The sequence below is a fragment of the Pagrus pagrus genome (assembly GCF_965226575.1).
Source record: "Pagrus pagrus genome assembly, chromosome: 6".
In the NCBI taxonomy this organism is placed as follows: Eukaryota; Metazoa; Chordata; class Actinopteri; order Spariformes; family Sparidae; genus Pagrus; species Pagrus pagrus.
The window spans coordinates 4,034,080-4,046,573 of record NC_140190.1 but is presented as its reverse complement, the minus strand read 5'-3'; the positions used below and the strand labels follow the sequence as shown (position 1 = coordinate 4,046,573).

General features: G+C 40.9%; 1 protein-coding gene across 5 annotated transcripts in view; it reads left to right on the top strand.

The window, feature by feature from the left end:
• The window catches only part of tbl1xr1a (TBL1X/Y related 1a), a gene marked incomplete at its 3' end in the record, with an annotated part of 132,417 nt that extends 124,120 nt beyond the window's left edge, over positions 1-8,297 (top strand). For 4 of the 5 annotated variants that reach the window (XM_084355233.1, XM_084355235.1, XM_084355232.1 and 1 more), the window contains 9 exons: positions 107-170; positions 471-568; positions 730-790; positions 884-1,005; positions 1,306-1,380; positions 1,716-1,843; positions 2,128-2,293; positions 2,933-3,034; positions 3,354-8,297. In XM_084355233.1, coding sequence (XP_084211359.1) covers positions 107-170; positions 471-568; positions 730-790; positions 884-1,005; positions 1,306-1,380; positions 1,716-1,843; positions 2,128-2,293; positions 2,933-3,034; positions 3,354-3,380 — 843 coding nt within the window. Of the gene's footprint in view, positions 1-106; positions 171-470; positions 569-729; positions 791-883; positions 1,006-1,305; positions 1,381-1,715; positions 1,848-2,127; positions 2,294-2,932; positions 3,035-3,353 lie in introns of those variants that run through there. The other variant, XM_084355236.1, reaches the window with a different exon arrangement.
• Between the last annotated feature and the right edge of the window lie 4,197 nt (positions 8,298-12,494).

The following is a 12,494-nucleotide window of genomic DNA, read 5'->3' as shown; positions in this document are numbered from 1 at the left end:
ACAGACAGAAAGGTGTTCAAACTGGCCTGTCATCACCTGTCTGACACACCTCTCTCTCTCTCTCTCTCTCTCTCTCTCTCTCTCTCTCTCTCTCTCTCTCTGGCAGAGCGAGGGCACGCTGTTAGCAACAGGCTCCTACGACGGCTTTGCCAGAATATGGACGAAGGATGGTGAGATGACCTGAACTCATTAAACAGAAGCATGAAGTTAAACTGCAGCATTTGTGGGAAAACTACATGAAAGTGTATCTGATACAGCTGTTTGTGTATTAGCTAATGGAAAACCCAAATAATGATTGTGCTATTGAATCTCTTGAGGTCCTTGAATCCTTGAACAACACTGCCATCTAGAGGCAGGTTTGCATACTGCAGCCTGAATCAGCCTGTCAGGGTTACTGTGTGTTCTGTGTGGAGGTGATACTTACAGATTGTGTTCCCGTCTCTGTTTGTTTGTTTGTCTGCGCTTCACAGGAAACTTGGCCAGCACACTCGGCCAACACAAAGGTCCCATCTTCGCCCTGAAGTGGAATAAAAAAGGCAATTTTATCCTCAGTGCAGGAGTAGACAAGGTAAACCAGGCTCTGTTTAATAATTCAGCCCTTTTTCCAACACAATAAATAACTCGACTTGTGCCATGATTCCTGTATGTAGCTTATGAGTAAATGAATCAAGCAGATGTTCTGTACAGTCACTATTAGCTCTAACTGTACATGTTTGCGTGTCCTGGCAGACAACAATCATTTGGGACGCCCATACAGGAGAAGCCAAACAGCAGTTTCCCTTCCATTCAGGTACGAAACATCGTATGCTGTGACGTAGAGTTGTTAAGTTTTTACATTTTTATATATTGATCTTTCTGACGTCCGTCCGTCTTCCTCCCACAGCTCCAGCACTAGACGTGGATTGGCAGAGCAACAACACGTTCGCCTCCTGTAGTACAGACATGTGTATCCACGTCTGTAAACTGGGACAGGACCGACCCATTAAAACATTCCAGGGACACACAGTAAGTGTTTCGCTTGCGTGTGTGTGTGTGTTTGCAGTTGCACATCTCGTACTGACCGATGTGTAACTTTATAAGTTGCCCAAAGCACCAGATCATATGGATGTTTGGTTTTATTGGTTTGAATGAGCATCGTGGAACATTTAACATTTTTTGGCATTTAGGTTCTTAATTAGAAAAAGTATCCCTGAAGGAAGGCTGGACAGCAGCGACACTCAGCACACTGTGTACACATAACAAGCAAAGTGTCTGTGTTTGTGCTCATGTCTTCTTCCCTCTCTCTCTCTTTCTCTCTCTCTCCAGAATGAAGTAAATGCAATCAAGTGGGATCCCACAGGGAACCTGCTCGCCTCCTGCTCAGACGACATGACGTTGAAGGTGAGCTGAGAGCTGAACCTGCTGAAATATTGGACTGTTGTGTCATTAATATCAGGTTAAGTGCTTCCCCTTGAGATGACAGTGCAACTGATGTGTTCGTGAGGAAGGGAGGACTCTGTAAAGAGGAACTCCGTCTCACATCATAGAGTTAGATTATTCACAATGTGTGTTGACCTTCTTCTGCTTTTAATGGGGAGATGCCGTCCCAATAATAATTTCTGTGTTTCTTGAATCATCTTAGTCAGGAGGCAGGATGTCTCTCCAGGTCACAGTCAGTTAAAAAGTGCAATTAATTAAAGTGAAGGATAAAGTGGGGTTTGTTTTGTTTTTGACAGATTTGGAGTATGAAGCAGGACTCGTGTGTCCATGACCTGCAGGCCCACAGTAAAGAAATCTACACCATCAAATGGAGTCCCACTGGCCCTGGAACCAACAATCCCAGCGCTAACCTCATGCTAGCCAGGTGAGAGCCAGTGCCAGAAGGCAGTAGGCTAACTGAGTGCTTTACTCAGTTAGCCTACTGGCTAGTTTACTCCCTAATAAATTTGATTTAACGTTCCCCTTTTTAGCCTGTTTGGTCGTAAAGAGAAAGTAAAAGAGTTCTGATGCTAATTGAAATGACAACACAATCTGACAACTTCTACCTTCAATATTTAAATCAAACCCAGCAGAGAAGCTACATTTCTTACTTTGTCTCAGTTAGCTAGACTTCTGTAACCTTGTGTGTTGCTGTCTCCTCTCCCACAGTGCATCGTTCGACTCCACGGTCCGTCTTTGGGACGTGGAGAGAGGCATCTGTATCCACACGCTGACTAAACACCAGGAGCCAGTCTACAGCGTGGCTTTCAGTCCTGACGGTCGGCATCTGGCCAGTGGCTCCTTTGACAAATGCGTGCACATCTGGAATACACAGGTAGGAAGAGAAGTGGTGGGACCAGTATGTACGTGACCTGTTCACCTCAAGATCTTTAGATCAGTTTGCAGCTACATATTGCTGGTTATAAAGACCACTTCAATGGTAAATGGTAAATAAGAACATATAGCTGTGGTACACAGGTTTCCACTGCATGTGGTGTAAAACAAAAAATGCTCAGATTTTCATTCTTTATTGTGTTTATACAGTTTTTATTTTGTCATCAGCTGGTGACTAAAGTAGTTGACGTTTTGAGTTTTTTATCTTTTAAAAGTGCACAGATTGTTTTTTATTACATCCTCAGTGGCTCACATGTGTGAAGAGTTACTTATAGTGACGCTTGATTCAGCTGTTTCCTTTTAGCATCAGTTAGCTCCTTGTTTTGGTTTTGCCTGCAACAAAACTGACTTTGTGTTACCTGCCCAGCACCAAACAGACAGACAGACAGACTAGATACAGTTAGTGAGTAGCAAAAAGTTCATTGCTGCCCTCCAGTGGCCAAATAAATAAATTACAACAGTTGTGAAAGGCTCGTTGTGTTTATATTGAGTTATTATACAATCCAGAAACAAATAGAAATTTCCATATTATAATCCTTTTTTTTTATCAGTACCGTGACTCTCTGCTTGTGTCTCTCAGACGGGCGCTTTAGTCCACAGTTACAGAGGGACGGGGGGAATCTTCGAGGTTTGCTGGAACGCAGCGGGGGACAAAGTGGGAGCCAGCGCATCAGACGGATCTGTAAGTCTACACAGGACTCACTGGATGGTTAGATGGTTTGTTAGCGACAGTATGAGATTTTCACAGTGTGATAACCACTTCAGTAAATATCACAGTATCTTGTCTTACATAATTATCAGTTATAATGAGCCTGAATGGAATGAGAACAGAAGGTTTTTCCATTTTTTGTATTTAGAAGTTTCATGCCTGACGCCTAATTGCCAATTTTCATACCACGATATACCTTGAAGGTTTTTTTCTGCTGCAACCCTAGTTTCTAGCTTTGATAGTTTTTTTCCCATCAGCCCCACACATTTACCTCTCTGCTCCTCTGTCCCAGGTGTGTGTACTAGACCTTCGGAAATAGTGCTGCTGTTTGTTGGAAGCCATGGACCGACCATGAATGTGTACATAGCCAAATGACTGTCCCTGCCTGCCCTGCGTACTGCTCACGCTTACGACTACGGCCCCGCCCACCGACAGACAGGAAGCAGGAAACAGGAACAGGAAGCAAAAAGCACCCGACACAGCAGGTCCAAGACACAGGGATGAACGGATGGACGGACAGACAGACAGACAAGACAGACAGACAGATGGGCGGGCGGGCGGATGGAAGCGCCCCTCTCTATCTGTGCAGACTCTAACAGAGATGCAGAAGGGACGCAGTGAAAAAAAGAAAAAACTGATAGACAAAAAAAAAGTTACAGATCCGTATATGTACCAAATTTGGAAGCTATTTTGCTTTTTTGATCTTTAAACCATGCTCATCGTCATCAAAATGAAAAACAATGAAAAAAGTGTTGATCTTTGTTACTAGTTGGATCTCATTGTGCAGACATATCAACTTCTCCACCATAAGATAGGATGGCACTTAGTTTTTTTTAAATTTCAGATCTCTTGTTTCAATGTTTTTATATTTTTTATCTGTGGGGAAGGGGGGAGGGGGCCGGGCCGGGGCTGGTCGAGGTCAGAGTTTTATTCATCGGAGAAGTACATGCAGACACACACACACACACACACACACACACACACACACACACACACACACACCAAACAGTTCTCACAAACGGTGTCCTCGTCATGATTTCAAACCAACGTGGCGAAACCTAAAGGCTTTTGTTCTTTCATGTGTTTCAGTAGTGCTTCTGCAGTTGTCAGTGGGTCATACGGTTTAACCTCCAAATGCAGTAATTCACGTGGTTTTCTTTGGATTCCCCATGAACATGTTCATCCACCTGCCACAGGACTCACATGATGGAACATCTAGATGCTTTAAAACAGCTCCTCTGTGCACTATTTGATCTAGATGGTTTTTACCCACAGTTCTTCTTTCTGCGCTCTTCGGCCACAGCAGATACTCGTCTGAATTTTCGAGTTTTAGGTAATGCAGCAGGTCCCATCTCAGATTACATACTGTACTCAGCCAGTAGGATTCAAGCAAATCTTTTGACCTTTTACAAATTGACATCCACCTTTCAGCCAACACATGATGCTCTGAGAATGTGGTGCTGGACAAGCTAATCACGTGTTGAGCCACTTCAAATCTTTGCAGATTCTGGACGAGTTGTTGACGCTCTGGAGGCAGAAACGATCTTGGTGAGTTAAACCGCAGAGGGTAGAGCCAAAGAAGAGAGAAACTAGAGAATCGCGTGAGCAAATGCGTTTTTATGCTTTGCACAGAGTTCAACTTTGCTGAACTTTGATGCAAATTTCCCCTTTAGCAGACAATAAGGAGATTTGAGGACATGTGGCCATGTGTGACTGTCAAGCTCAGCTCTGTTGCTGCCTTCACATGAGAACGGTAGATGGTTATTCTAGTATGTCCATCTGGGAGCATTCACACATTGTTCCAGTTGCCTACATTACCTCTTTTTATTGTGATATTGGGCATATTTTGTAAGTTTTGCCCACTTGGCTGATCGTAACTGTGTTAAAAGTCTGGAGGATATCATTGTGAACACAGCATTAAAAGACAGTTGTGTCTGAAATCACTCCCTCATTAGCTATTTGATATTACAGATGCTAACTTGTTCACTCGATAGCAGTGGTGCCCAAGCTCTTCAAAACTGTACCGCGTAGACCGCAGGCCAAAAGAAAACGGTTATTGAAACTGTACGGTTAAAGGTGCCATATGCAAGAATTTTAGTTGAAAAGAACGAAAAAGTCACCACAATTATCTACAAAATGCCAAGAAAAACAGTTTTGATGTTATGCAACTATGTATTGTTGCAAACCAGTTAGCCCCAGCCCGTCAGTCCAAAGCTACAGAACTTGCAGTGTAAACACCAACAGCACTAGCTACATGGCTAACTGAGCTAACTAGCAGCTAGCGGCAGTTAACGTTTACTCTGGTGATATGCTGCCCCCTATTGGTTTGGAGTAGGAATTCAACATGTGGTCAGTTCTTACATATTGCACCTTTTTAAAGATGCAAAATGGTACTCGGATCCCAAATTCCCTTAAATGACTGACTTATGAAAAATGATTAACAATTAGGGATTAATGAACAGCAAATATATATTTTTAAATTCTCTTAAAAATATTTGTAAAGATTCAAATCGAACCTTAAGGCAGGTCAACTTCAACAACTTGTCACATTGCACGACTGGACCCGTCTAACAGGACTCATTGTGGGATTGTTATCAGAAAGTAGCTTTTATATGTGTGTGGAAACCTTAGCGTGCTCTATGTAGCATACACTTCACACTCTGAATTGAGAGAGTCAAATGAAATGATAGCGAGTACATATAATGCAATATACAGGGAGTGATTTCGGACATCTAGCAGCTGTAATAGCTGAGTCTCCAATTTCAAAATGGCCGTTTCTGCCTGAGGTAGTGAGGCTGCCTGGTTATTCTTCCATCATCTAATTGCTAAGTAATGAATGAATGGGTCACTTTTTTATTGACACTGATTTCTTATAAATTGAATTTCGCCTAAAGTTAGCCTTTATCATTAAAATTAGACTTTGGCTCTACTCTGTTGAAGGTTTTCATCTAAACCATAAAATAACTAAAAATTAATATACAAAAAGGAAAAAAGGTGCAATATGTAAGAGTTCAACAAATTAACATTATCAATGGAAATGTGAAGAATTAAGAGTTTTGACTCTGTTGTGTTGAAGAGGTATTTACTGAAGTTGGCATGCTAACCAGCTAGCCCCAGGCCTGAAAACCTTGTTCTCCCATCATTATCAAAGCTCCTGTGTTAGTGGCCAGCTAGCTGCACTGCTAACTGAGCTAACAGTAGCCACAGTCATGGATGAATAAAAAGAACACTGTTAGCCAATTCTTACATATTGCATCTTTAATTACTCCACAGCAGCTCTGCCTCCAGCACCTATACAACTGAAATCTGAAATCTCTTGACTGTTAATAACACAACCACCCATATTTCTCGGGTTTCTGTTTGACTTGAGGCTGCTCTTCATCCTTCACGTAGGAAGGGAAAGAGACGTTGCGTTCTGTACGTTTTCTCGGCATACGTCACAAAAGCGCTCAAAAACTACTGTGTCAATCTCGGAAATGTGGCCAATGAAGATATTTTCCCCACCGTTGGATCTTACTGGCTGATCCAAAACCAGAAACGTTTAAGCAATATGTGGACATTTTTCATGTCTGTGTTTTATCACCAGGTACTTGTCATCATGTGGGAGAATTACTACACTGTTGTAACCCTGTTGACGTTTTAAAGGACAAAACAAACCAGACGGTAGCTAAAGGTCAAATGTTAAAGTCCTGGTGAATTTCAAACAATCAAAGCGAAAAAGTCACCTTCAGTGTATTTGAACTCATCGCCCTCTCACCTTCACTGGCTCACGTTTTTTGTCCTGAGGTCCCTTCCTGACGACACATTTTATACTCTTTTAAAAGACAAATTTAAAGTTACATTTTTGTAATTTCTTTGTAGATTTGAAAAAAACAAACAAAATGTGAATTGATGATTTATTGGCAGTGTTAATTTACATGTTCTATAAATTTTAAAGATTTTTTCTTTTGTTACTTTGATGCAAACAGTAAAGGTTGACCCTGTAATGTAAGGCTTACTGAGCTGAGCTGTCATTCTGAAGGCACCTTCTCTGGGAAGAGTTTTTTTTTCCCAGGAGCAAATTACCACTAAATTTGTCTATGTTTTAATAAAGAAATGTTTTACTTTTTTTTTTCTTTTGCTTGAATCTTTTTGGGACGTTTTGTCTCAGAAAATGACTTTCCCCTGAAGAACCTCTTGGCTTACACACACACACACACACACACACACACACACACACACACACACAACGGTTTAAAAAAAAAAAAAAAAAAAAGGAAGTCTTTAAATTGAATAAAAATTTTAATTTTTCAATCAAGCCAAGACTCCAGGGAATTATTCTGGTTCCCCCTTTTTTTCATTGCTATAATTGGGAGTCCCAGATGTTTGGTGGAGACAGTTGCTCTGGAGTCAGATGGAATCTCATTGGTTGACAGTGGAGTTAGATTTGTGTCTAAATTGTTGATGCACAATGGGACATTTCTGACCCCAGAATTTTTTTTAAAGAGAAACCCTTTTTAGTCGAATAATAATTTTAATTGAAAAGACAAAAATCCATTCTTTGTGCGGTTTCTCTCAGATTTCCTGCCATGTTCTCAAACCTTTGAGCGCTCTCGCTCTCACATTGCTGTGCATCCTCTGGTTTAAAGTATAGAAGAATGCTATAAAATGTAATGCATAAGTATAAATATCTTCTGTACTGAAAAAAGTCCCATCAGGCGCTCACAATTAGACGCACAAATTGAACCTCTGCATCTGGAGCCAAAGAACCAGGTCTGACTGAACTGCAGTGGAAAGACTAATTAAATGATCATCATGATTTGACCAGAAAAATTAAGTAATCACTGTATATCTTTGATTGGATTACACTTTGGGCTTCACACAGAGGTTTTCTTGAACCAAAAACGTTACATCTGCCTGCAGAGCCATTCAGAGACAACTGTACAACTTCAAACCAACTTTATTTCCTCCTGTTTCCTCAGTTATAAATTGGAGATTTCTACTAATGGACTTTCCTGTATTTGAAGCACTTGAGCCAACAGTTATGACAAATTCCAATGATGTGTTCATGCCGTCCTCGGGTCTGTGCCACACAGTTTGTCACAACAGAGCATCATGTCAGCCCAGCAGCGTCTCTCCCATGGGGTCTCCAAGACTTTGTTTTTGTTTTTTTCTGCAACTCGCATCACATCGATCTGTTATCGTTTCAGTCAGATCAGTGAAACAAAAGTCCAGAATAAAATATATTTTGATAAGAGTCTGGAGTCTTTATTTGTGAGTCTGTGACTCATGTTGAAATCTGTGTGAAATGGAGTTAGGAGTAATCAAGACAATAAAAAAATAATGAATCTCTTTAATTCATGTCAAAACGAAGAATACTGTTTTGCGATAAAACATTGATTTTAAAGAGCTTGAACCTCCCTCATGCCAGTGCTTTCTTTGTATGCAGCACATGAAACTAAAGAGGCATGCTTCATTCTCACTGCATGTTTGCAGAGTAGAACAAAAGGAACATTATTTGAACACTGTCACGTAAAGGGAAGTTGCAGCCACTTGGATTTTTGTCTCTCCTGAATGAAACCTTCAACTGGCTGGTGACTAGTGTGTACTGTAGAGTAAGTGGATAACATTGACTGGAATCCACAGCTAAATGATTTATTGTTATGTATAAGATGTGACCCTAGTGCAGATGAAAGCAAAAATGAGACTGAAAGCACAGGTTCCCAACCCCTGCAACGGTAGAATGTACAGAATGTACAAACATTCCAATATGCCACTGAGACACTAGTGGCATATGCCACAAAGCTACTTTTGGCCCAGTGGCCACTTTGCAATCTCTAATTGGGATTTGTGCATTTAGACAATCCCAATCCCATCAACAGAACGGAAGACAGTGACTTACACACAAATTCCTATGGTTTGATTTATTAGTAGAGCGCACATTACATCATGTATGATATCTGGCTACTATTTAGGTCCAGGAAAGATTGATGTTTTGGGTTAAAATAGATCCTAAATTAACTATGTACCACTCGTAGCTCAGCGGCATATGCCAGTAGTATCTTAATGGCATATGAGACCTAGAGATGTAAATATAGGAATGTGTAAGTTTCTGCAGTCAGTTCTGTCAAAATATATTTGTATGATTCTGGAAGGAGTTTGGATTTATTAGTAGAGCACGATCACACATTATATCATATATGATATCCAGCTACTAGGTAGGTTTAGGAAAGCATGATGTTTTGGGTTAAAATACATTAATTATATGCCACTAGTAGCTCAGTGGCATATGCCAGTAGTAGCTTAGTACCTTAGGTTATAACTAAGTCTAATGATGTGTTCATGCCATCCTCGGGTCTGTGCCACACAGTCTGTCACAACAGAGCATCATGTCATCCCAGTAGCATCTCTCCCATGCGGTCTCCAAGCCTTTGTTTTTTTGGGTCTTTTTCTGGAACTCGCATATCTGAGTTACTTTTGGCTCAGTGGCCACTTTTTGCGATCTCTCATTGGGATTTGCGCATTTAGCTCAGTGGCATATGCCAGAAGTAGCTAAGTGGTATATGCCAGTAGTAGTAACTTGGGTTATGATGAATTCCAATAATGTGTTCGTGCCGTCTTGGGTCTGTGCCACACAGTTTGTCACAACAGAGCATCATTTCAGCCCAGCAGCGTCTCTCCCAAGCCTTTTCTTTTGTTTTGTTCTACAAATCGCATCACATTGATCTGCTATTATTTCAGTCAGATAAGTGAAACAAAACTCCGAAATAAAATATTTTGATGAGAGTCTGGAGTTTTTATTTGTGAGTCTGTGACTCATGTTGAAATTCTGTGTGAAGTGGAGTTAGGAGTAAGAATTAATGAAATCAATGAAAGTATTGAATCCGTGTTTAGTTCAGGTCACCGGACGACAGATTCCTTTATGCCACTGAGACACTAGTGGCATATGCCACAAAACTACTACTGGCATATGTCACTGAGTTACTTTTGGCTCAGTGGCCACTTTTTGTGATCTCTCATTGGGATATGTGCATTTAGCTCAGTGAAATGCGGAGCTATAGTAGCTTGAATGGGTAGTAGCTCAGCAGCATATGCCAGTAGTAGTAACGTGGGTTATGACAAATTCCAATGATGCGTTCATACTCGTTAGGATCTGTCTGTTATCATTTCAGACAGATCAGTGAAACAAAAGTCCAGAATAAAATATAATTAGATGAGTCTGGAGTGTTTTATTTGTGAGTCTGTGACTCGTGTTGAAATTCTGTGTGAAATGGAGTTAGGAGTAATGAAGAATCAATGAAATCAATAAAAATAATGAATCCGTGTTTAATTCAGGTCACCTGACAACAGAAACTCATACATTCCGTTGGCACTGAGACACTAGTGGCATATGCCACAAAACTATCACTGGCATATGCCACCGAGTTACTTTGGGCTCAGTGGACACTTTTTGCGATCTCTCATTGGGATTTGTGCATTTAGTTTAGTGGCATATGCCAGTAACAGCTAAGTGGCATATGCCAGTTGTAGAACCTAGGGTCATGACAATTTCCAATGATGTGTTCATGCTGTCCTCGGGTCTGTGCCATGCAGTTTGTCACCACAGAGCATCATGTCAGCCCAGCAGCGTCTCTCCCGTGGGGTCTCCAAGTCTTTTTTTCCTTTTTTTTTCTGCAATTAGCATCACATTTATCTGTTATCATTTCAGACAGATCAGTGAAACAAAAGTCCAGAATAAAATATAATTAGATGAGTCTGGAGTGTTTTATTTGTGAGTCTGTGACTCGTGTTGAAATTCTGTGTGAAATGGAGTTAGGAGCTATGAAGAATCAATGAAATCAATAAAAATAATGAATCCGTGTTTAATTCAGGTCACCGGACGACAGAAACTCACGACTTCCCTTATGGCACTGAGACACTAGTGGCATATGCCACAAAACTACTACTGGCATATGCCACTGAGTTACTTTTGGCTCAGTGGACACTTTTTGCGATCTCTCATTGGGATTTGTGCATTTAGCTTAGTGGCATATGCCAGTAACAGCTAAGTGGCATATGCCAGTAGTAGAACTTGGGGTCATGACAATTTCCAATGATGTGTTCATGCTGTCCTCGGGTCTGTGCCATGCAGTTTGTCACCACAGAGCATCATGTCAGCCCAGCAGCGTCTCTCCCATGGGGTCTCCAAGTCTTTTTTTTCTCTTTTCTCTGCAATTAGCACCACATCTATCTGTTATCATTTCAGACAGATCAGTGAAACAAAAGTCCAGAATAAAATATAATTAAATGAGTCTGGAGTGTTTTATTTGTGAGTCTGTGGCTCGTGTTGAAATTCTGTGTGAAATGGAGTTAGGAGTAATGAAGAATCAATGAAATCAATAAAAATAATGAATCCGTGTTTAATTCAAGTCACCGGACGACCGAAACTCATGAATTCCCTTATGGCACTGAGACACTAGTGGCATATGCCACAAAACTACTACTGGCATATGCCACTGAGTTACTTTTGGCTCAGTGGACACTTTTTGCGATCTCTCATTGGGATTTGTGCATTTAGCTTAGTGGCATATGCCAGTAATAGCTAAGTGGCATATGCCAGTAGTAGAACCTCGGGGTATGACAAGTTCCAATGATGTGTTCACGCTGTCCTCGGGTCTGTGCCACAGAGCATCATGTCAGCCCAGCAGCGTCTCTCCCATGGGGTCTCCAAGTCTTTTTTTTCTCTTTTCTCTGCAATTAGCACCACATCTATCTGTTATCATTTCAGACAGATCAGTGAAACAAAAGTCCAGAATAAAATATAATTAAATGAGTCTGGAGTGTTTTATTTGTGAGTCTGTGACTCGTGTTGAAATTCTGTGTGAAATGGCGTTAGGAGTAATGAAGAATCAATGAAATCAATAAAAATAATGAATCCGTGTTTAATTCAGGTCACCGGACGACAGAAACTCACGACTTCCCTTATGGCACTGAGACACTAGTGGCATATGCCACAAAACTACTACTGGCATATGCCACTGAGTTACTTTTGGCTCAGTGGACACTTTTTGCGATCTCTCATTGGGATTTGTGCATTTAGCTTAGTGGCATATGCCAGTAACAGCTAAGTGGCATATGCCAGTTGTAGAACCTAGGGTCATGACAATTTCCAATGATGTGTTCATGCTGTCCTCGGGTCTGTGCCACAGAGCATCATGTCAGCCCAGCAGCGTCTCTCCCATGGGGTCTCCAAGTCTTTTTTTTCTCTTTTCTCTGCAATTAGCACCACATCTATCTGTTATCATTTCAGACAGATCAGTGAAACAAAAGTCCAGAATAAAATATAATTAAATGAGTCTGGAGTGTTTTATTTGTGAGTCTGTGACTCGTGTTGAAATTCTGTGTGAAATGGCGTTAGGAGTAATGAAGAATCAATGAAATCAATAAAAATAATGAATCCGTGTTTAATTCAGGT